Source organism: Lemur catta, chromosome 22 (assembly GCF_020740605.2).
Source record: "Lemur catta isolate mLemCat1 chromosome 22, mLemCat1.pri, whole genome shotgun sequence".
Taxonomy (NCBI): domain Eukaryota; kingdom Metazoa; phylum Chordata; class Mammalia; order Primates; family Lemuridae; genus Lemur; species Lemur catta.
The window spans coordinates 27141816-27166633 of NC_059149.1; the positions used below are offsets into that span (position 1 = coordinate 27141816).

Sequence of the window (24818 nt, forward strand, 5' to 3'; positions counted from 1 at the left end):
TATAGCTACGTGAATCTTGGAAGCCTCCAGACAGACAGCAGGACATCACTGTTTCCTTCCCCCACTACTGACATGACGTCAGGCTACTCACACACTCAGCTACATGCCTGGACGCCCGGCACGCGAGTCCAAGGCCAGGGACGGGCCACCGTTCACGCTGCTTCTGCTCTCCTGAGCTTGTGCCTCAGAGGACTCCTGCCCTGCCGGCCTGGCTCAATCACCGGTTCTCCTCTGTAGCTTTTCCTGACATCCCCAGTATGAATTAACGTCCCCTGTCTGTGTTCCCACCCCGTTTAAAGCATACTTCAACAACTGAATTCAATTCAACAAAAGCTTTACTGAGACCCTACTCCATGCCAGGCATGGTTCTAGATGCCAGCAAACAAAAAATGCCGGCTGTCCTGGGGGTTCCAATCTACGGAGGGAAGACAGCCAACCAGTAAACTACTGAGAACATCAGATGTGGTCATGGCTATGAGGAAAGACAAAATAAGGGAAAGGGCACAAGAGTGCCGGGGGTTCTGGTTGTGTTGTTTGCCTTTTCACTTATAAATAGGGTAACCAAGGCAGGCCGACGGACTTGAAGGAGGGAAGGGCAAGCCACTCCACGCGGAAGAACCACCAAGGACTTACACTGGAGGCAAGAGCGTCACCAGCAAGGAGGCAGCGTGGGGATCAGGTGGGCACAGGAGGGCAGGATGAGCAGGACCCGCATGCGTGTGCGTGTGTCTCGGGGGGCAGGGGGGTGTGCTCGGATCATGGGACATTTAAGGCCATTATAAGGACTTGGCTTCTACTCCTAGTGTGACAGAGAAACTTGGGAGGGATTTGGGCAAAGGTAGTGACATGATCTCAATACAACATTTTCAAAAGATCACTCAAGCTGCTGTGGGGAAAAGACAGGACAGAACAGATTCTACTGGACTCTAATGGAGACTTCGCGACATTATGCTCAAGGTGTTTACGCGTCTACCTCCCCAGCAGAGGACCACGAATTCCCTGAGGGGACCAAGTCCTATTGTGTTTGCATCTTCAGCAATTAGAGTAATAGTTGGCACACACCAGGTACTCAATGAATAATTATAGAATGGTTAAAATTTTAAAATCTTTGAGGTTTTCTCTGCTTTTTCATTATTGTATAAGTACCAACACATTATACTTCTTGTGAAAGAGGACAAACGTATATAACCTGTAAGAGAATTTCTTTTATACCTGGCTTCGAGAGTATCCACAGACGTGAACATCATAGTAGGTATGAAAAATCATCCTGGTTCAAATTTTGTATACTTGGTAAAGGATTTACTATTTTGCTTTAGCTTCATCTCCAAGAGCGTCACGTGCTCAGATGGATTTCAGTGAAAGGAAAGGTAAGGATAATGGTTTCCTGGTGCCTCCTAAGGAGACTGCCCCTAAATTCTTAGATGGCATTGGATTCCACTGTTACGATCTCCAGGAGGTAAATATTCTATGACCTCTCTGGATCATTTGCACTGTCCATTCCCTCTTTAAATGAGAACATTCTTTATAGCCAACTGAATCTCTGAAACAAACATTAAAAATCTCTTTTTCCTTTCTAGTGTTAATGGAATCAGACTAATTTCCAATTGATCACGGAAACAGTCCTACCTGATACATGGGCATCAACTGGGTGATCCTAAGGGACCTTCTGTCCTGGGGTCTTACCATCTTTACATAAACAAGCTGTAAAGGTATTAAAACACTGTAAATCTTTTGGGAACAAGGACAGCATCCAATCTATTTTGAAAATTTCATTAAACTGAGTGGCATCTCCACAAACAGTAAATGCTGCTGATGATAAAAAGTTTCTATCTCAGTTTTATTTTTTTAAAAGCATGAGTTTCTTAAACTTTGAATATCTATAATTCTACCTAAAATTATAGAGGACATCATATTAGAAGGAACATTATTGCCTTAGTCAATACTCAAACATTAATTAAAACAAACTGACATGTTATGAAGTCCTCCACAGTTGCTGTGACGGCAAAACGGTGACCAGAAGGCACTTCGCTAGAGGACTTTAAGAAAGGGAAGACTTATTGGCAATGAACGAGTTTCATCAGTATGTTTATATCAAATATTGCTTGGCATGTGACTATAGATACATGGATTTAAAATTTCTCATTTCTAAGTTATGTTCCAGCGGAAGTACTCACCATCTTAAAAATCTGAGTGCACTAATGATAATTATGACAGTGGTCTTAGTGGCAGCAGCTAAGGTGCGCTGGGCACTTCCTGTGTGCTAGGTACTTTGCTACGAGTCTTACGTGGCTTATCATTTAACCCTTCCTATATCTTTTATCATCCCCATTTACAAATGAAGAAGCTGAGGCTCAGAGAAGTTAAATAACTTGTCCCAAATCACACGGTCTTCAAACTACTCAAGAGCTCAAACGCAGGCATATCAATCTCTAAATTGCCTGTTCACAATAATATACAGTCCACTGAACGAGTCTTTCTAGAAAGAAACCAGAGGAATAGAACATTTCAACAGATGACAGGATTTACTCATTCTACTGGTTAAGATGGTTCTACCAGGTATCTATAACTGGTATATACAGGTACATAGATATATATAGGTATATGCACCAGGTATATATACTGATACAGCTATCAGAGAACCACAGGATGATGAATCCTTAGAGAGCAGAGCCATTGTAGTCATTTATGTAACAGACACCCCGAAACTTAGTGGCTTAACACAGAAACAACCATTTCACCATCAAACCCTATTTCTGTGGGTCAGCAATTCGAGGAAGGACCTGGCTGCACAGTCGTGGCTCAGAGTCTCTCTCGTGGGGTGGTTGTCAAAAGGTGCTGAAGCTGGCAGAGGAGGGGGCTGTGCAGGCACCTCTCTCTCTGTGCAGGCCCAGGACACCTGTGCAGCTCACCTATCATGGTCTCTCCACATGGGCTGGTTTGTGTGCTGGGCTCTCTCATGGCCTGGGGGCTCAGGGCAGCTGGACTACTTACACAAAAGCTCCAAGAGTGAGTGTTCTAGCTAACAAGGCCTCAGAACTCAGACGAGGTCCCCACCGCTAGATTCTAGATTCCCTCAGCTACGTCAAATCCCAGGCCCGCCCAGATGGAGGGGAGGGGAACTGGACTCCACCTCCCGATGAGGAGGGACAAGGGTGAGGGATATCGCTGGGGCCATCTCTGGAAAACAGAAACTACCACAGAACACACTGGTCAACACTCTCATTTTATAGATAAGAAAATTGAATTTATAGATAAAATAGGAACATCCAAGATAGGTAACTTCCTCATCTTGACACTCAACATTTCTAATAACTCCTTTGAGTCTTAAATCTGCTAAGACAGGTGACTTGCTATTTTACCATAAGATTATTTCATTTCTTGTTTGAACACACTGAAGACCTTTCACATTCATCTCCTGGATAAAGAACATAAGTAGATAAAGCCAAAATTGCCCAAGTATATGAGAATCAAGAATCCAAGTAATGTGCTTTCCTTTGTAGCTTAGGAAGATGTCGAACTTCAAGTCACCATTTCAAATGGGATTATTTCATGTGCACCATTTCCTCCAGAATCAGGAAGGTTCGAATTGCAAGAGTGCATATGCATTCAGTTCAGAGTCCTGCTGAGCACAGGAAATCCTAGAGGAAACTAACCACAAGGTGCGGGCTGCAGCTGGCTGCCTCTGCCAGCCCCTGCTGCCTCCTTTTTTTGAGCAGAAATCTTTCTACAAAATTCGTCCATCAGTACTAGCTCTTCCTTTTTCCTGACTGCTTGTCTGCTAAACATGCCCAATTCTTTCATCTGTTACTGTGTTACGTTCCTTCCAGATACCTTTGTCCCCGAATGCCATTGTCTGAATGTACTCCTTTAAAATACGGAGGCCAGGTCTGAACAGAGCAGTTCAAACTCAGTCAGCAGCACAGAAAACAAGCAAAGAACCTGCTGCTTTCAGGAACCATCCCTCCAAGGCAGCTCAGGACAGGTGCCACACCACCTACGGTTTAACTGGTGGGCAGGTTACATGCCCTACCCTCCACCTTAATTTTCACCTGCTACCAAATTAAATCTTTCCACTATTAAATGAGACTATATGTATCTTCATAAAATTTCAACTTAAAGAGGTGAAAGTGTTTAAACTGATCAACTGTCCCAGCTTAAAGAGATTCTTTCGAACCTTGATTCTGTTATCAACGATCAAAATAATGACAATAATTACCAATGATGATTACCAAATCATCGCTGCTGGAAAAAGTAAATGTTAGAACTCAAGGGTATTCTTGGCTTATTTGTGGGCTTAATTTAAATTGATCTCTCACATGAGCTTCACTGAAGATGACTTTAGAAAGGAAGGACTCGGCTGGGAAAGCAGCGACCTTGGATGCTGGTGCGGGGTCTGGAGGGCAGGTGGGCAGAGTGGGCCCAGGACCAGCAGCTGCACCCTCCACCACCCACTCATGAAACTGGACGGGCTAACCCATACATACAGGGATTAGCGTGAAAAGTTCGAATTAGCCTTCAATTCAAAGACATTTCAAGTTAAAGTTAACTGGAAAAAAAAAAAAGACTCTTCTTTTCCCAGTGACCTTCCCTAAGAGGTACATAAGGCATTGAATGCAACCAGAAGAAAGAATGGTCCAGAATACCCCATGAATTCAACCAAATAACACAGAAGGGCCTCCTGAGAAGTAGTTTTCAGCCTGGATACTCAGCAAGAAATGGGAAAGAACAGGGATTCATGCTTCGGTTCAAAAAAGCAAAAGCCATTGGAAGGATTCAAGGAAAGTGATCGTTAACTGGGTCCCCTGGACAAGTATAAAAAATATAAGGTTCTAATTCAACCAGGTTATAGAGGTGAAGAAACTGACAACTACCTTGCCAGGAGCCTATGCCAAAAGCATGTTGTTTAGAGACACGAAGCAAGACCGTTGTTAACACATTCTCAATCCTTGATACAGTTCGGGAGTATTTTCTCTAGTGATAAGGCTGAGTCAGGAAACAAGCTGGGTAGAGGAAGGAAACTGGGAAGGTGGGGGAGGGAAAAAATGAGAGAGGAAAAAAAAACAGGAGTAGCAGGAAGTTCAACCAGATAGGAACTAATGGAATTTGTTTTTCAGTGTCTCCAACTTCAACTCGCCAACCAAGTGAGAAAAGACACACACACACAGACACACACACACACACGCGCATGTACACAACTCCTGGCAGGCACCGGCCACAAGTACCCACTGCAGGTCTCGAGGGGCCCTAGTAATTTAAATTCAATACATTCGATCATTTCTTTGTCTCCACAGAAAGTGCATACATCTCCAATTTAGGCGTACTCCAACCCAGAGTGGCTGTCTTCCAATTAATACAGCACAGAGATGGTGGGGAAAGGAAGAACTTGTAAATTAGAAACGTACAACCAGCCATTTTCACACAGAACAGTTTATTAAAAGTTTTCTGGGCAATTGGCAGTTTGCTGTGATCTTTATCAGCCAGATTCAGCTTGGAAACATCCCCTCAACAGCCTCTGCGGCTTGAGGAAATACTAAGCACGGATGAAGTCAGAGTTGAGTCCTTGAAGCAATGTGAATGCTTTAACTTCCATAGCAATGAAAAACAGTCAAAGCTCTGAAGAAGTTATTCTAGAGTAAAATGCAAGGTCGGAAAGCCAATTACTGGCAAATTGGATTGATTTTTAAAAACATAAAATGGCATAAGCAAACATCCATTCAGTAATCCTCCTGAAGAACCTACCATGTGCACAAGCAGATGTGCTTGGTATGGGAGGCAGACCGATGACCACAGCCACTGGCAGAAAAGAGATGCTTATTGACCTAAACATTTCAAAAGGAAAAGATATTTCAAATATCAACCCTGAAGCTATACAAACCATGATTTTCATGATGAGTAACAACTGAAGTCCATTTTTTAGAAAGAGAGGTACAGTAGGACTCCAATTTACTGAATCCCTGCCACGTGCCCAGCACTGGAATCAAGCCTGTGCTGGGGACTCAGAAATGAGAACATGAGTCCTAAATTGTTCACTGTCCACTGCATGTGACAAACGCGAAAGTTCACATGTAAAACACAGAGGATCAGTTTCTTCATTAGCTGTGTACCGGTCAGAGACAGGATAGACAGGGTGACTTAATTTCATAAACATGGCCTAGATATCTTGTGTTGGGCTTGGGTTGTTGTGTTTTGATGTAATTTTCTTTTTATTTCTCTATGTTATAGTCGAAATAATTAAGGGATCAGATGTTTGGCACAGTGTGTTCCACTACACAATCCAAAGCTCACCCATACTATGCTCACAAAGAACATTTACATGCGAAATCTGTGTGGGCACATCGGAGTTCATTGGATTTTCAAAGGAGTCCTTGACCCAAAAGCTTTAAAATCTAGGACTGTACAAAAAAAATCTCTTCCTTGTTCAAAAAGAAAAAAACACTTAAAATGTAAATTTTACTTTCTTGTTGGAGCCTGAGTAAATGTTTTTTGCATATAAACAATATTCAGCTCATGCAGTTCATCTGAGAGACCAGAAAGCACACAAGTAACACAGCATCTGTGCTCCGAAGCTCAAGCTCCAGCAAGAAAGGCAACCACTGTTGACAACCACAGCTACAGACCAAGAGCAGCACCTGGTAGAAAACTGCCTCACCAACAGTTAGGATTTAATTCATCATCAGGAGAAAATGTTATAGCAAGATTACGATGTGACCAGAAAGAAAGCTTGCAGAAAACACCGTGTCGTATCAAGGTTGATCATCTCTACACCAACTGGACCAAAACAGGTTTTCCCTGGGCTCGTCCTAGGAACTGCTTCCGAGGCGCCTCAGACAGGTGGGCTCCTCGCTTTAATGCGATTAGGAGTGACTGCACCACGATCAAGAAACACGAAGAGTGCTGAAAACCTCGTGGCAACTAACACCAGCGCGTCATCAAATAGAAGTCCCCAGAGGGACAGAAACCTCTCATCTCTTACAACTAAAAGCTTCCTGCCCTTACCACATAAATCCTCTTAAACTTCTACCAAAAGCCCACCGTTAATAAGTCCTTCCCTGATGTGTTCAACTAAAGTTTCAAAGAGGGTGCTGGAGAAGAGGAGGGCTGGGGGAAGGGAGGAGCGAGTAATCTGAGGAGGGGAGGACTCGGGGACCGAGGGCGGGCGGAGGGCTGGGCGCCAGGGTGCAGCTGGGACACGGGGCAGATACAGATTCAGGGCACGACCATGGGGGCTGTCGGGGCAGAGTAGAGGAGACAGAGTATGAGGGGGAAGGGACTGTGAAGCGGGTTCTTGTTCTATAGTCACTAAGGGCCTTGGCTAGAGATAAAGGAACATAAGTGTGACAGATCAGTTGAGTAATAGTTGTAGCAACCGCATATTCCAGATTTTCTTAGACAATACCAATTTTAAATACTTTATCCCATTATCTCCAGAAATCCATATTTCAAAAATCCTAATATTTTGACATCCAAACCACATTCAGGACTCTCACACTTGGAAATGGCACAAAAATTCCATGCAATATTATATAGCTCAATTTAATAATTAGGATTATGAATCCTGTGTTCAGGCCATTTAGGGTGTAGTTTAGTCACCCCATTATCTTCTAGTCCTGAAGCAAACAATATTGTACAATGGAGGAAATACCCCATCTAAATCCCATCTGATCCAGCACTGCCTCCAGATGCTTTTAAAACGGACCAGAGCTGTACTGGAGCAGGCATATGACATTCCTCCTCCCAAGCCACATTCCAAATGGAGTAACCCAGCCTGAGCAAAGCAGACAGTCCCTGCGTGCGACCTCCCGCTCTCCTGGTGACGGGAGAGATATTTTCCCCTGAGTATAGCAGCAATAGGTATTTTTTCCCAAGTTCAGTCCTTACACCAGGAAAAAAAGCAGATAACACATACCCTTTTCTAGATTCCTTATAAAACTTATCCACCAGCTATTATTATTAAGAGGATCATATTTAGCCTTTATATTGAAGCCTATAAAAATTTTTGGTTTTTGTAACTTTGTCTGAAAAGTACTATTTATAGATATAAATAGTCCTATACACAGCTGAAAACCAAATGGTATTAAAACAGAACACATCGACTGTGTGTGACTTCATACCTCGTGAGTCTTCTTACTCTGTCTTTTCCCAAAAACGCAGTCAAGATCTGTTTTGCTCCGAGATGAAAGATCCTTCCCTAGAAAAACAACATGATGCTTTTCAGTAATACCATTCTTTCTAAAATAAGAAGCACAAATATAAATTACGCAACTCCTGAAAGAAAAATGGTTTTTGGAAAAGAAATAAATAATTTTGGAACTATTGACTTTCTGCCCTCCTTCACAGATTTTAACTCTTTCATTAATAAATAAAATCAATTAAATTTAAAAACAAAATACATGTTTTAGAATGACAACCCCTGACATTCTCCTAATTGTATAAACAACCTAGAGCAGCAGTCCCCAACCTTTTTGGCACCAGGGACCGATTTCATGGAAGACGATTTTCCAAAGACCAGGGGTAGGTGGGTGGGGTGTCGTGGGTGGGAGGGGTGTGGTGCGGAGCTCAGGTGGTGATGTGCGGCCGGCCCCCCGTTTCCTAACAGGCCACTGCGTGGTTGTGGCCAGGAGGTTGGAGGCTGCCGACCTAGAGCACATAGACTGCAAGGAAAACTAAATGCCAGCCTTACTACTACTGGTATGCCTTCAAGGTGCAATTTCTGGGTCTCTGGGTTCTCCATTTATAAACTAGATCCCATTCACTTCAAAGAGACATGAGCTACTTACTTGGAGGATTATAAAATACAGAATAAAAAATACTGGTAGACACAGCTTCAAATCCCACAGACGCACACAAATGAGAACATACCATATTTAATACACAGGAGCTCAATAATTACTCATTCAATAAGTGAAAATTTAAAAAGAATAAATGCAAGTAAAAATATTATATAAGGGTGAAAGTGTTCAGATTTTTCCTTTTAAAATGTTCTTTACTGTTACACTATATCATCTTTAACTAGAAGACGACTACATAATGAGAGCAGGAAATTAAATCCCTCTGGTAAAAACAATGTCCAAAGGCTCTATGAGTCTTATTTTTTTTTTTTAAAAAGGAAGAAACTCTTTAACTTAATTTCAAACCCACAAACCAACTAATCTAAAATTCACTTCTTTGGAATTTCCATTTCTGCCCAATAATACTGTGTGAGCAATCGGCCAAATCCATTCCCATTTGTCAACTTCATGGTAAATGCACTTTAAAATGTAACTACTCCATGTGAAGTCTTGAGGCTCTGGGGGAGGGAGATTCTGGGTCAGACCCAGGACTCTGAGTTTGGAGTTGGAAGCCCAGGTTCCATTGTCACAGACTCACACTTGCCTTCTTGGTTTCCTGCAGCAAATTGACTTGGCAAAGTGATACCATGACCCAGAAGGTTCTAGTTCACTGATTATCACTGGGGCATTTAAATATGATATTGCTCAGTGACTCTGTGAAATTAAAAAACAAAACAATCTCTGATTTAATGCAAAACCAGGTGCCAAAACCAGTTTCACAGGCAGCAGTACCAGACTAAGTGGTCCAGGCGGCCTGACCTGCTCCCGTCAGGAAGAGGCTCCTCTGTGGCTTTACAAGCTGCTCTTTCTACCTGAGCCAGACACTAAACCTGCCTGGTTCTCATTTGTGCTTAAATAGAACCTACACAAAAAGACTCAGTATAAAGCTACTTAAGAAGAGAGTGAAGCACATTACAGACAGGAGCTCAGAAAATGAACCAGAAAAGTGGGGAAGCAATTGGTGGTGGTGGGGAGAGACAGACAGAGTCCCAGGAGGTGCACTGATCCACCTGCAGCACTGCCCTCGGCACGACCCATCTCCCGCTGCAGAGCACATTCAGGTGGCAGTTCCAGTTCAGAAAAGGGAGCTGTACTTGATTCAAAATGGGCACTGGCCATCTGTCCCTAACCTGTCCTCTGGAATAGCAGAGACAGCCTAAAAAGAAATGCAAATTAAGATCTCTCTTACACCAATTCAACCAAAAAGAATGCTGGAGGGATTAAAGAAGGGAGGTTGCATGTGAGATCACAATTCTACAACAGGATGTCAAAATATGAATACACAGAGATTAAAAACAAATCTAAAAATGAAAGGGAAGGCTGCCTGGCTGGTAAAGACAGTAAGCTGTACCCATAGGGTGCAAATGTTGCTAAAGTTTTGGTGATGGGTTCTTGTATCAGAAATTTTTATCCTTTAGCAAAGTTCACTTAAGTAAATGTAGAAACCAGGAGGACTGTTACAGGATTTGCTCTGCATTTGATCTGGAAAACAAGAACATACAGGAGAAATGAGAGTCAGAGACCAATGGAAAGGAACTTAAAAGTGGACAAAAATGTGAAGATGAAAGTGATTTTGAGATAGTTATTAATTAATGGTCCTGGTGAATAGTTTATAAACATTAGAAAACTACAGCCACTTTTGAATAAAATATATATTAAGTTTTAAAAGCTTATTAGTCTCACTTCTGAATTATGGTCCAATCATAGCATATACTGTTGATAAACGTAGATCTTAGAGAAAATGATAATAAGACACTGAAGAGAACAGGAAATATATGTTATCTATCTGGATTTGGTTCATCTGTTAGTCTTCAATTGGCCATAGCATTTCAAGACCAGGAAGAAAGGCTTCTTGTATCCAACTGGTGAGGCAAAGCCCCTGCAAGGTGAGCAGATCCGGTTACAGAAGAGCTCTTTACTCAAGATCACTCTAGCTGCTGTCTAATAATCATAACTACCAGGTTTCCAGTCTATCACGGTAGCTAACCATAAGGGAGGAACATTACTGCTATAGTCAGGCACATTTATGATACAAGAAGTCCACGTGGGAAGCAAATGAAAGTATAAAAAACAGACACAAGAACTTAAGAATCACAGTGATTTGGAGCCACTTATTTTAAAGGCAAAAGCAATAACCCAACAAGCTCCAAGGATAAAACTGCAGTGTAGCACTGTATTATAACAGGCTCAAAAAAAAAAAAAAAATCTATGGAAAAGTAGTGCTTATCTACTCAGAGTAAAGGAACGAGGGCAAGGAAATGTTGCTTGTAGAAATGTGTTAAAATACAAAACACTTCAGGTTTATGTAGGTAGCTTCAATTGTTTAGAAAATTCCATTTGCATTCTTCAATCAAGAAGGATAAATAAAATGATATTATAGTTTGCTTTTTTTTTTTAATTCAAACACATGGGGCCAACAGTAAGCCCAGGGCAGATGATAAAGGCAACGCCACTAGAAGGTAATGTTGGCAAACCAGGAAATCAGAAAGAACCAAGAGTGGCGTGACATAAGTGAGACCCTAATAACCAAAAATAATCTAGTCCAATTTTTTTTAAGCCTATAATGGTGCCACTCAATATTTAAATGTCCAAAGAATCAGAAGAGGAAACTTAATGCTCCTCAGGACCAGAGTCCAACCGTGGGGAGGAGGTAACGATGCCACAAACCCCGCAGCTCTGTATTTCCCCACAGTGAGCCAGCATGCAGTTGTTTAAGCAGCATCTAAAATATTATAAACTGTTACATGAATAAGTCTGCAAAATTCCTATGATTAAGCTGTACAACTACATCGTGTGCAACTTTCATCCACCCACTGTATTACAACTGAGGGGGAAAAAAGCAATGTTCTTTTGACAACATCTCACTGTACAGATATAAAACCTCAAAAATGGTTTTGTATAAATTGATATTTCCCCCTCTGCAGATGCAGCCTCACCAGACATTTTTTGAAAAGAAACCACGTTGAAGTTAGGCTTTTAAACAAATATGGATAAAACTGACTTTTTAAAATATAAATTATTTCAAATTAAAATTATAAATTTGGGGCTACAGAAAGGAATATATATCAGAATATCAGAACTAAAATGCTATAGCCAATACTTAGATAGTAACAAATTTTACAATACTATTTGCTGCTGTAATCTTACTAAAGTAAAATTTTTATCTTCACTCTTCACCAAGCTATATAAAATCCATCTTCCTGTGTTTTAGTTTCCGGGACTGCATATAAGTTACTGAATCATCCTCACCAACTAAGTGAATTACTTTCATTATGAGCATACTCACTGGCTAAAATCCTAATTATCTGTAATGCTGAAAAAGCACAAGTTCCATACAATGGGTCATTTCTGAAAAATCATAACACAGAACCTACATTAGACCTTAATAGTGACTTATAAATGTTCCCTTGTTTTACAAAAGAGGAAACTAAGTCTGAAAGAAGGGAACTGGTCAGGAGATTTGTCGAGAGAGCAATGGCCAGAAGCCAGGTTCCTGTGATCTGAGATGGCCCACCTTAGGGAGACTGTACACAAGCCTTCACTGTGGGCTGAGGCTGGACAGGCAATCATCGTTGTCTTCACTACCTGGGTTTTTGCTCCCTTCTCTCCTCTTTTCTACTTAGTCCCAGCCTGCATGTCCTCTAGCTCCCCACTCCATCGTCCCTTCTACCTTTCCAACACTGTATCTTGAACTTTCTTCCCTGCACGCCCATTCCCCGTTCCCTCCAAGCAGGGCTAATGAACACACAAGCCTCACTTTACAGAACACAAAGGCACAACGCACTGAGCAGTCTGATAGGGTCGCCCAGCAAGGGAGTGGCTTAGCTGGAAATAGAAAGCGACACTCCCGGCATCCATGAGATTAAAGTGGATTAAAGCGGTTTACCCCAGCTTCAGCAAATGCTTCAGAGGAAATCATGCATGTAGTCAGGTACTAAAGGACAATCAGAAGATTCTATTTGCAAAAGTAAAAGCTTAAAGGGCTGCTACACCATCCAAAAGTTGCAGGCCACTTTTAATTTCGTTAATTTGCTCTGTAACAACACTCATCTGCTCTGTTTTTTTTCTACGGGGTATAATGAAAAAGGAAGGGCTATCTGAGGGACTGGGTATGAAATGACCATTTACCCTTTCCCCAGAGGACTGAGGGGCCAACAAAGCCTATTTCTCTTCTGCAGCAGACTAAGGGCAAATGAAGGGGAGCCCTTGTCAGAAGCCCTGCAGCTAACGAGGAAGAGGGAGGCAGGGAGGAACGCGGGAGGTGCACCTGCCGGGAGAAGGGGAGCGGCCGGCTCTCTGGCACCAGCCCCCCGGCTGCACAGCTCTCCCACACACTCTCGCTTTAACCGAACCCAGTCTTACCTTTTGGGGTCCTGGCCCCAAATGAGAAACACCTCAACAGTTCAGAGCAGTGGGAATTCCAGCTCCCCCTGCTGTCCAGGCAGTTCCAGGAGGTGAGGACTCCACCACCATGGCAACAAGACTAAAGCAAGAGATGGGCTTTTCCTGGCATATGGAGGTAGGAACACACATCCCACCTCCCAGAGAAGAACCACCAAATGGTGACTAAATATCACCACATAATCATCATCATACTTATTGCACTTTAAGTATATTGTGTAATAAGCAAGCTTTGGTGGCTGGAAAGCGCATTTAATTCATGATACTGTTCTATGGGAAACCACCTGGGGAGTTGGTAAGTTGGAATTAAATTGTTTCCAACCAGTACAAGACCGCCACCTAGTGGCTAAAGGGGACAACTGCACTCACAAATGACCACGTGGAGGGTAGTGATGGAGGAAGATGGGATGGACCACCCGGCTCTCAAACACCCTAACACTAGCTGACAATGACCCTGGAATGCCTAAGTTAACACTCCGTGACACAGAAACTGGAATAATACAAGGGTCTGCTAGGGAGTTCAATTTATAATACTGGAGTTCCCAATACAGACCGTCATTCTCTCAACTGGCACAATAGGAACTATTCAACACCAACATTCAGCTCTCAAAGAAATGAAAAATGTAGCTAAAAATGTTGACCAATAAATTAAAATAATTTCCCAGCCTAGCCACATAAAGTCCTTTCTTCCTTTAAATAGTAAGCTGACTTCTATTTTCAGCTACACCATCGGACTTGTACTTCCTATAAAGCTAACCTGGCCCCATCTCAGATCTACTGAACCAGAATCTGCATTTTAACAAGACTCACAGTCAACGCGGAGACTTCAGCACGGCTTCATCAGCCCAGTCACACTGTCCACATAACAAGACGTCACTGCTGGCCAGGAGCTACAAATGCTTCAAGAAACTCAGCACAAACATATAGATTTTAACAACAAATAAAGAAGTGCTTAATCTTACCTTTTGTGAATTTCATATAATGAACACGGTTTTTGGAGATTTTGGACTTTTCCTCAAGGCTAAAAGATTTCTTTTCCTTGTTGTCTAAGGAGTCTAAAAAAAAGATTAAAAAAAAAAAAGATGAAAAACATTACATTAAACTCTATGTAACCATTCTCACTGTCTTACAGCAAATGGTCTTAAAAATTTCAGAGCCCTATCATTTATGACTGAACTCAGATCAAATGATTAGAAATCTTTTTTAAACTGTGTACTATGGATCAGGCCAGGTTACCCTTCAGAAATTAATGAAATCCTCATTAGTAATTAATGAAGAAGAGAAATGAAAATTTGTGTTCACACAAAAACCTATACACCAATGTTCACAGTTGTATTCATAATGGTAAAATAAGGAAAATAACCCACAAGTCCTTCAATGTGTGAATGTATAGCTGAGCAAACTCTGGCACAACCTTACACTGGAATATTCCTCAATAAGGAGGAACGAGATATTCATTAAGGTAGAAACTGATAACCTGATATTCAAATTGCTATATCTGCTACTCTTTAATTAACCTTCATTACAGCTTTAATGTGACATAAATTATACATGCCATATTTTAACTTAAGTCTACCAAAAGGGACCCATGTAGTTCTTAGATTTATTTTACTGTGACAAATACCATAATACACAGGACCATATATGTCTTGTTTAAGAAATCATTCCTTAATTCTTCTACATTATCTTCTAAAAGCCTTATTGCTAAGCTTATCATATTCTTGCTAATAAATCCACCTGGAATTGCTTTTGTATATGGTATGGGGTAGGGGTCAAGTTTGATTTTTTTTCTATAAGGACAGTTAACTGTCCCCAAACCATTTACTGAAAAGGCCATTTATTCCCATGCTGTGGTGCTTAACAAAACATCTTTCACTCATCCTCAAGCATCCGTGGAAAGATCACTCTCCTATTCAAGGTATAAACTGAATTGATTTATCTTGCCATTCTCAAACTCTTAATGGAAAAAAAGTGTTTGCTTAGGGCTATAGGTTCATCCAATGAAAGCATCATTAAACTGCAAACAGAAATGAATATTTGAAAGAGCTTTAATCAGTTGACTTTCAGATATATGATGCTTGCAATAAAGAGTTCATAAAAATATTTAAAAAGACAAAAAATAACAGATGCTGTTAAGGTGCGGAGAATGAGAAACTCTTATACATTGTTGGTGGCAATGTAAATTAGTACAACTATTATGGAAAGCAGTATGGATGTTCCTTAAAAAACTAAAAATAGAACTACCATATGATCCAACAATCCCATTACTGGGTATATATGGAAAGGAAAGGAAATCAGTACATCATCAAGAGATGTGTGCACTCCCATGTTTATCGCAGCGCTATATTCACAGTAGCCAAGATATGGAATCAACCCAAGTGTCCATCAAAAAATGAATGGATATAGAAAATATGGTGCATACACAGAGTGGAATACCATTATATTTAGCCTTAAAAAAAGAGTGAAATTCTGTCATTCAAGACATGGAGGAGCTCAGAGGACATTATGTTAAGTGGAATAAACCAGGCATAAAAAGATAAATACTGTACACCCTCACCAATCTGTGGAAGCCAAGAGTTGATCTCATAAAAGCAGAGGGTAGGACAGTGGTTATTAGAGGTGGAGAAGGGGTTATGGAGGGGGATAGCCAAAGGCTGGCTAATGGATACAAAAGTGTATCTAGAGAGAAGGAATAAGTTCCAGTGTTCTATAGCAGTGGTCCCCAACGTTTTTGGCACGAGGGACCAGTTTTGTGGAAGACAATTTTTCCATGGACTAGGGGGTGCGGGTGATGGTTTCAGGATGATTCAAGCACATCACATTTGTTGCAGTCAAACCTCTCTGCTAATGATAATCTGTATTTGCAGCCACTCCCCAGCGCTAGCATCACCACCTCAGACCATCAGGCACTAGATTCTCATAAGGAGCCGCAGCCTAGACCCCTCCATGCACAGTTTACAGCAGGGTTTGTGCTCCTCTGAGACTCTAAAGCCTCTGCGGTGATGCAAGTGACGGGGAGCTGCTGTAAACACAGATGCTCCCCTCCCTCACTGCCACTCCCCTCATGCTGGGAAGCCCAGTTCCTAACAGGCCACAGACCGGGGGTTGGGGACCACAGTTCTATATAGCACCATAGGGTGACTATAATGAACAACCATTTATTGTATATTTTCAAATAGCTAGAAGAGTACATTTCGAATGTTCCCAATACAAAGAAATAATAAATGTCTGGGGTGACAGATATGCTAATTATCCCGATTTGATCATTATAAATTGTATAAACGTATTGAACTAGCACACCGTACCCCGTAAATATGTATATTAATTACGTGCCAATTAAAAAAAATAATAAAAGCAAAAAAGTTGACAAAAACATTATACATTGAGAGCTTATGTCTTCTATAAACCTGAGGGAAAACAACTCTGTTCTCCTACCTGCTGTTTCCTGCCCATGGCAAGTGTTCAGTTCAGCCAAGAGCTGGTTAAAACCATCTTGATGTGCGATCCAGTTGTCCTGAAAACACCAAAAAAGTGAATGAGCAGCAAGCCTATAGTTTACCTACAGTAAGATACATTGTGCCATCAAGAAAATCTGGTAGTTAATATGAAATTTTAAATGTTTCATCAAAATACTGTTTGATATATTTAAATGAATTCAAGAAATAGAAACTCAAAATGTTCCTTATCCAGATCAGTATTAAGAAGGGGCTTCTTAGGAAGCTTAGGCTCTGATTTCAACAATCAACTTACAGTCAAATTATCAACACGCCTGTGTGCAAAATATTAAAACAAAGCATAATAAATTACTATTTTTTCTCACTAGGGAAAATTATGTAGCTCAAAGGACAAGAGCAGTTAGGGACCTAGAAGCTCTCTGCCTTGCTAAATAGCACTTAAAATATTTTGCCCAATTCTAATTACTTGCACTGACCCCAATTTTACAAAACTCTGGGGAAGGGGAGGGGGAAGGACATCAAGTCCCCTGAATCAACGAGCCCCCATTTGTAAAGTGGTTAACTAATAAGTTCATCATGACAAAGAGAATCTGGATCTCCTAACAATATAAACCACTGGCATACAGGGTTTCAATGTACGAATTTGCCTCACACACATTCTTAAGCTTTGTTAAGAATACCTAAGGTAAAGGCATATTGAATAGGTTTACTGGGCAACGCTTCTCCTAAGAAAATAAGTATGTCTGTGTTATCTATCTCTCAACAACTACACTGAAAATCAACTTGATAGAAACGCTTTCCTTAGTGGCTGAAAATTTTAGCTGCTCCAACCCACTACTCGGAGCTCTGAACTCATCAAAGTCAGTCAGTTTACCTAAAGCAATCCTCCAGATTTTCTACCAGATTCTGTCAGCTGCAAAAATTTAGCAACAAAACTTTCAGCTTAGACACTTGTTAAAGGGAACAATGATATTGAAAATTAAAAACATGGCAGGCCACTAATTTTTAACTACAGTGCCACATTTTCAAAGTGTCAGCGTTCAAGAGGAAACGTGAATAAATTCAACTGCTGTGTACAACAGTCAGAGGCAGACAAAGGGATAGGAAACAAACACCACTTTCTTGCAGTATTTCTAAAAGTAAATGCCACCAACTTTTCATGATTTAAACATGATATATCAGAACACAGGTAAAGATTTTAAAAATTCCTTTCTGTCCTGAAATGAATATTTCTATAAAAATAAAAGTTTTTGCTAAGTTTAGCAATAAAGTAGTTTGGATCTCTTAGGCACAAGCAAGCAAAGGACCCATCAGGACAAGAAGGCAAGGTGATGGCACATTTCACCTGAAGCACCAGCTTAGCCAGGGTCTCTCTATTTATCCAAAACATGGATAACACATGCTTGAGGAGTTAAAAATGGATCAATCAACTCGACTGGGTTAAAATTTTTATACTGACAAAACTGAAGGCAGCCATGCAAGGACAACCCCCAGCAGGCACCGCGTCACTCACTTCGTTATTGATTGTCGCTCCGAGTCCCAGGTGGTTATTTTTAACTTGAACTCTAATGTGATCCGTGGCTCCTTGCTCCTGAGCCCCTAAACCCTGTGGAGATTAAACACAATGAGAGTTAGCATTTTTACCAGGTAGAAAGAGAGATTACCCTTCTTCCTTCCAGCATTCAACTAATTACTAAACACCTAGAGTGAGGCACTATCCTCAGAGGATCCAGTCTAAAGGATTCCTACAAGATATGTCCGTGATACCAAGGGTGCACGTCAATGACAGTTCTTCAAGCTGAGAACAACAAAAGGCCCCTGAGAACACTAGTGGATCATGCCTCTTGCTGACACTCAGCAGCAGAGCACTGCCACAACAAGGACAGAAGCCCATCGTGGGTGTTCTAGGTGTTGCGAGTCCATGGCTCTCTCACTCAAATACTTTTACAAAACAATGAGGAAGAAGGGAGAGGGGACTCCAAGTCCCTTGCCTCAGTTAACACTCACTAGTAAGATGTTCCAGGTAAGGGGAAGATCAAATGCAAAGACCCTAAGGTGGAAAAGAGCTTGGTGTACTGGAGAACCTCAGTACCCAGGAAAGCTTCAGAAGTGAATGAAGAAGTAAGATGGCAGGAAGAGGATTGACCACAAATGACCTTGGAAGTTATGGTAGGAATTCAGATTTTATTTTAAACACAACGGGAAACCACTGGTCATTCAAGCAAGGGAATGATCTGATCTAATTTCCATATTTTACAAGAGCACTCTGGCTATCGTATGGCAAATAGGCCAGGGGAGACAAAGAAGGGAGGCAGAGGAGCAGCTGAGAGGCTGAGGAGGGCATCAGAGCGAGGATGACTATGGCTGGACCAGGGCAGGAGTGAGCATGACTCCCGGGCTTCTGGCTTGAGCAGGTGGGTATTATTTGGAAAAATGGGGAAAATTTGAGAAGGAAAAGATTTGAGGGATCAAGAGTTTTATACTAAAAATGATCCCTTTGAGATGCTTACTTCAGTGGAAATGTCAAGTAGGCTGTTGAATGTATAAATCTGGAGCTCAGGGGACAGAACTAGACTAGATACAGAAAAATGGCAGTTCCCCGACCTCAAATAATTTAAAATGTGGCATGGGAATGAATGAAATCACCGGAGCAAACTACAGCAACGGGCCTGTGGCTGAACCCCAAGGAGGTGCAACAATCCCATGTCTGGAGGAGGAGGAAAAGACAGCAATGAATTTAGGAATGGCTGGTGAGGTAAAAGCAAGAACAGGAGAGAGGGCAGTACTGTGGCAGCCAAGACAAGTATTTCAAGGAGACAGCAGTCACCTATGCCCAATGCTGCTACCGGGTTAAGTGATGTGAGAACAAACACTGCGTCCACTAAAGACCTTAACAAAAACCATTTAAGTGGAGAGATAACAGCAGAAGCCCTACTGGAGTCAAAAGTAAATAGAATGTGAGGAAAAGAAAAAAAATATGTAGTCTAGTTACAAAGGAGAATAAAATATAAAACTCTGAGGGGTAAATATGGTTCCATGAGCAACTAGTTAAAAGGTACCATCTACAAAAGATGCTCATCACGGCATTTAAATGATAAAAAGAGTTGGCATTTATGTCCAATTCTAATTTCATAATCATAAGGTCATGAAAATTTTTGATTTGGGATCAAAACTACTTATTGATCCAAAACATAAACTTCTCCCAGTCTCATAAGAAGGATGTTTTCTCCTGATCTGTAATCTCTTTGCGTGGCTCAGATTATTTTGCTGTTCCCCAAAATACCTTTCCTTTAGACCACCCCATCTTCTCTAGCATCCTCTGGCCAAACTTGGAATCGTCATTACTCCACGCAGTGTTTCTTGGATCGACAGCCCACTTCTGCTTCCGCCGACCTAGAAATGAAGAAGCATCTCATCAGCAATTCATATTTCAGATCTGGAAGATACCACACAGATACACACATATTAATACATGACACATGCACACATGCTTGCATAAAATATGACACACATTATGATACAGATATTAGATTCAACATCCAACAGAATGTTAATAGACTGGATCGTGTATCCCGGTTTCCCTAATAACGGTATATTCTCAACATATTAATTTGACCTCATAAGATTAAAATTGAAGTGCTCTCTCCAAATGTGCAAACAAACCAACTCAATATACCACAGTTGGGCCTTCCACCTTCAGCCATCAGCAGCCAGTGAAGGCCCCTCCCAACACCAGCACCGACATCACCAGCAGTCGTAGCAGCAGCAGTCGTTACAGCTTCCACTGCGATGCCTTCATTATGTGCCAAACGCTACCCACAATTAGATTTAATGTTCATAGTAACCCAATGAGGGTAGATACTATCATCTCTACTTGCAGATGAGAAAATCGGACGCTTAGAGAAAAAAATCTACCTAACATACCCAAGTAAAAACCAGACCCTTTAAACAAATCAAAGTCCTACTGACTTCAAAGCTTCTATTCCTAACACACAACATACAGCAGCCACTATGCTCCTAGGGAGAGGCAACTGCCCCCTCCACACAAGTGACCTACAGACGGGACACCATCCCTTCACACGGGGATGCCTAACGCCAAATGACTGCTGCTGTAAACTTCCAGAATAAATCATCAGTTTCTTTTTTGGCACTTAACAGTCTACTGTGATACAGTTATTTATAGCCATCTTTTATGTTTACTATTAGACCATAATCTCCTTAAGGCTCATATTCACGTCTTCTTTTTTCTTATGCTTCATTGCAAGAAGTATAAAAACACTTTGCCCATAGCAGGCACTCAATAAATATGTGAATGAATGTATAAATGAATGAAAAAGAAGGAAGGAAGGAGGAAGGAAAGAAAAGGTAAAAAGAAAGATAATTGAATTAAGGGAGTCTTGGGAAGACCTTGGGAACCCCTGACACAAGCTGGAATGGCAGTGTATACAGCATAGCACTGAATCTCAGGGTAGGATGCCCTGAATCTGCAGAATCACTATTTGGAACAATGTGGTTAACTATCCGTCAATAAAAACCGCCCATACAACAGCTACAAGGGATTTCAGTCACTCTGTGCTTGCACCACATGACCTATGCCAGGACTCAGCTTACTCTAAAGGAAGAGCTCAGTCCCAAGAGCCAGGGACAGAAGTTTATCTTTTTATTTTTCCAAAGACACTTTCAGATATTCAAGAGTTCAAAATATGCCACCCATGTATTTTTATTAAAAACTTATTCAAGACATATTCAAGATGGAGGAAACAGCAATATAATATAAAATTTTAATGCAATGAGAATTAAAAATCCATTAACTATAGTATTGTGATTTGATTACAAAATGTAATGACTGCAAGTGTCAAAGATTGGTCTAGAAAAGGAAAGAGTCTGAAAAAAGTAATGTCTCAATAAATAATCTGAGTCTAAAACACCAAATTATATAAAGACTGGAAAGTGAGGATGATAAATGGAATTACTGTCTTATACAGGGAGAAGTTTGTGTAAGCTAGATTTCTTGTCTTACACTGGAGAGACCTAACAAAATAACGTTTAATAATTAGACAAATATAGGATAAAGAATGTTTTTGAAAAACACCAAAAAAATCACTGGACTTTAAAAAATAGAAAAAGTGCCTGTGGTGATGAAAGGAAACAAAATACAATCCATATGACAAGGGAAAACAAAGGAAACAACATACTTAACGAAGTGAAAATGTTCACTAACTGCAAGCTAACTTAGTATGTACACTAAGTGAAAGCCTAACTTGGGAGTATGTTCTTTTAACAAGCAACTGAGTCTGAGTCAATTGCAGACAGCTGAGCCTCAGTCAACTGCAGGCAGCCAGCTGACTCAAATACAGCAAATGCAAAGGCTGAGCCGTAACCAATTAAATTACCTCTGTACCTCACTTCCCTTTACTGTCCATAAATGCTGCCTGGCCACGTAGCAAGCCAGAGTTCTTATAACCTGTTCTGGTTCTGTGGGTTGCCCAAGTCTCAAATCATTCTTTGCTCAGTCAAACTCTGTTAAATTTATCTGGTCTAAGGTTTTTCCTTCTAACACTAATCCTAAATATCTAATCACAGAGAATGCTGTAAACATTAATTTAGCAAATCATAAAAAAGAACACCACAAAATACTATATATCATGAGAAAGATTTGAAAATTTGGAATAATCATGGGGAGAGGAAAACTGAAAATATTCTCTTGAAAAGCAATTTGAACTACTGGTGTCTACAAATGTTAACAGCACTTTATACCTCTATAGCACCTGCAACTTTTCCAACTATTTTCATGTTCAACATCTCACTGATTTTTGTAAGGCAATCTAGTGATGAAGGTAACAAGAGAAGTTTTTTAATGGCCTCACAAAAACTGATCAAGGAAACAGACATAAAAGAATGGCAAAGCCAGGGCCAGTGTTCGCAAGTGCATGCTGAATTAATTATACCTTAAAGAATAGAGAACCAGAAGAGAGCTTAACTATCTAGGCTCTAATCTGGACTGCTCATTTTTACAGATCAAGAAATAGAGCCCACAGATTCACGGCCTAAAACATATTCCTTTCTTTGAGTCCTCATTTAAGAACAGCAGAAGACTTCTGGTTTTAGTGGTAAGAACACAAAGATGTACAGATAACTAAACCAAGTTCGCCACTTTCTAGCTCAATGACTTGGGGCAAATTACTTCCTCTGAACTTCAATCTCTGCCCCTAGAAAATCGAGGTGGTGCGCGACCCATTTCGTACCGTGCTCCTAGTGCTCCATCCTCCTAGAAATTAGGACGCCTGACAGCATTCATTTCACAAACCCTCGTGCAGGTGCAGGTGGTCTGTTAAATAAGCTGTTTCGGTTCCTTGCCCACTACACAGCTTTCAAAGAAAAGTTAAGGACGGGCTCTTCGTGGCCAAAGCACGACTGCCATCTGGTGGCCAGCAGCCTTAGCTACAGGCACCATTCAGAAGTGAAACAGCCTCTCCAGAAACAGGGAATTCACGGACTTCACTCCAAAGGGAGGGTAAACGTCAAAGGCAAAAGGAGGCAGGATGGGGGGCTGCGACCAACCCTTCATTGACGGAGTAATGCCACTAACGAAGTCAAAACCGTCAGTCTTGTGTAGAATTACTTATTAGCCCTGCAACCCGCCCCTCCAAAAAAAGGCTGACTTCTTGTGTTCGATACTTCGAAACCCTTTGTTTTTCTGAGTCCAACACATCTTCGATAACGAGATTACACTGCCTGAAGCGATCCTTCCGGCCCAACCTCCCGTTTTTGACCTGAGGAAGCTGAGACCCGGGGAGCGAAGAACCCAGTCCGGGTCCACAGGACCGGCGGCTGCAGGGCCAGGCCCAGACCCCCAGCCTCTGACGCCCCCGCCCAGGGCGCTCCGGAGACGCCGCCGCGCGCGGCCCCCGGCATCATAAGATCACCGTCCCGCCCGGGTCGGGCCGCCGCGTCCGACACTCACGCTCAGCCAGCATCGACATGTCGCAGAGCCTGTGACACCGGGACCTCCGGACCGGGCGACTGCGACCACCAGGCAGCAGCTGTCTCAGGAGAAGCTACAAGCGCCAGACTCGTCCGCCAGGTGGACTGCAGCGGCCGGCGCGCATGCTGGTGACGTCAGTGACGCGCGCCGGACTCCTCCACCACGCGGCGGCCGGGAGGCGGGGCGGCGGCGGAGGACGTACTCGTCGCTCATTGGCTACCGCGGGATGCGTACGGATTGATTGGACATGCGCAGATGCCCCCTAGAGCGTGGGCTCCGCGACTGCTCTGGGCGGGGACTACCTGTGGCGTCTTCCTCATTGACTTCTCAATGCCCGCGCGGTGCGTACGAGGAGAGGTCGGGGCTCTGCCTTCCAGCACCTCAGTCTCTTGCGGAGAAGAAGTGTGTCAACAGCCGTCCTTAGGGCCGTCAGTGTTACATGAACCGTGCGGACAAGGATTCCGAGAAACGCGGCTGGACAGGAGGACTTTGCACCGTGACGTCGCATCCCTTCACGGCCTCCCTCTGCGCTCTGATATAGACAGATCGATGATAGATCGATCTGCTGTCCCTCCATCTATCCGTCTGTCTGCGGGATCCCACGTTAGGCGGATAACTAATTGTGGAGAAAATGTTCTCTCTTTAAATAACGCGACGCCTTCAACAAGGCAAAAGTTTTTATTTATTTCCTCCACTGCAGCCCACACACTGGAACTTTGACTATCACATCGGCTAGAGATAAAAATTAGGAATCATGTGAATGTAGATGTTAATTGAAGTCATGGGCAATGATGTGTGCAACTCAGAAAAACAGTAGAATAGAAAAAGAGTAAGGCTTGAGAAAGTCTAGGATTTATTAAGTAATAACCAGAAAAGAAGAATGAGACTCTTAGGGAGTTATAGAAGGAGCTGCCCTAGAGGTAAGAGGAAAAGCTGGAGAAGAAAAAGTTTAAAGAATGAAGAGGGGGTCAACAGTGTTGAAAACAGCTAAGAGATCAAGTAGTATGGATATTGACGTGTATTCATTCCGTGGATATATTGAATTACTTCATCTCTCTACACTGTGGCAATCAACCAAGTGACTTTTTGAGGAAAAAAAAAAAAGTGGGGGCGGGGTAAGAGGGAGAAATTTAGGATCCTGCAAAATAA

At 41.9% G+C, this 24818-nt stretch overlaps 1 protein-coding gene across 1 annotated transcript in view; it reads right to left on the reverse strand.

Moving 5' to 3' along the window:
- The window catches only part of PINX1 (PIN2 (TERF1) interacting telomerase inhibitor 1), a 46680-nt gene extending 22871 nt beyond the window's left edge, over nt 1-23809 (reverse strand). Inside the window, exons 1-6 of the mRNA XM_045535593.1 lie at nt 23649-23809; nt 19968-20077; nt 18198-18290; nt 16665-16743; nt 14192-14284; nt 8112-8188 (exon numbers count right to left, since the gene is read on the reverse strand). Of these exons, the coding sequence (XP_045391549.1) occupies nt 8112-8188; nt 14192-14284; nt 16665-16743; nt 18198-18290; nt 19968-20077; nt 23649-23667 (471 nt within the window). The 5' untranslated portion in view covers nt 23668-23809. The remainder of the gene's footprint in view (nt 1-8111; nt 8189-14191; nt 14285-16664; nt 16744-18197; nt 18291-19967; nt 20078-23648) is intronic.
- Nucleotides 23810-24818: the final 1009 nt, after the last annotated feature.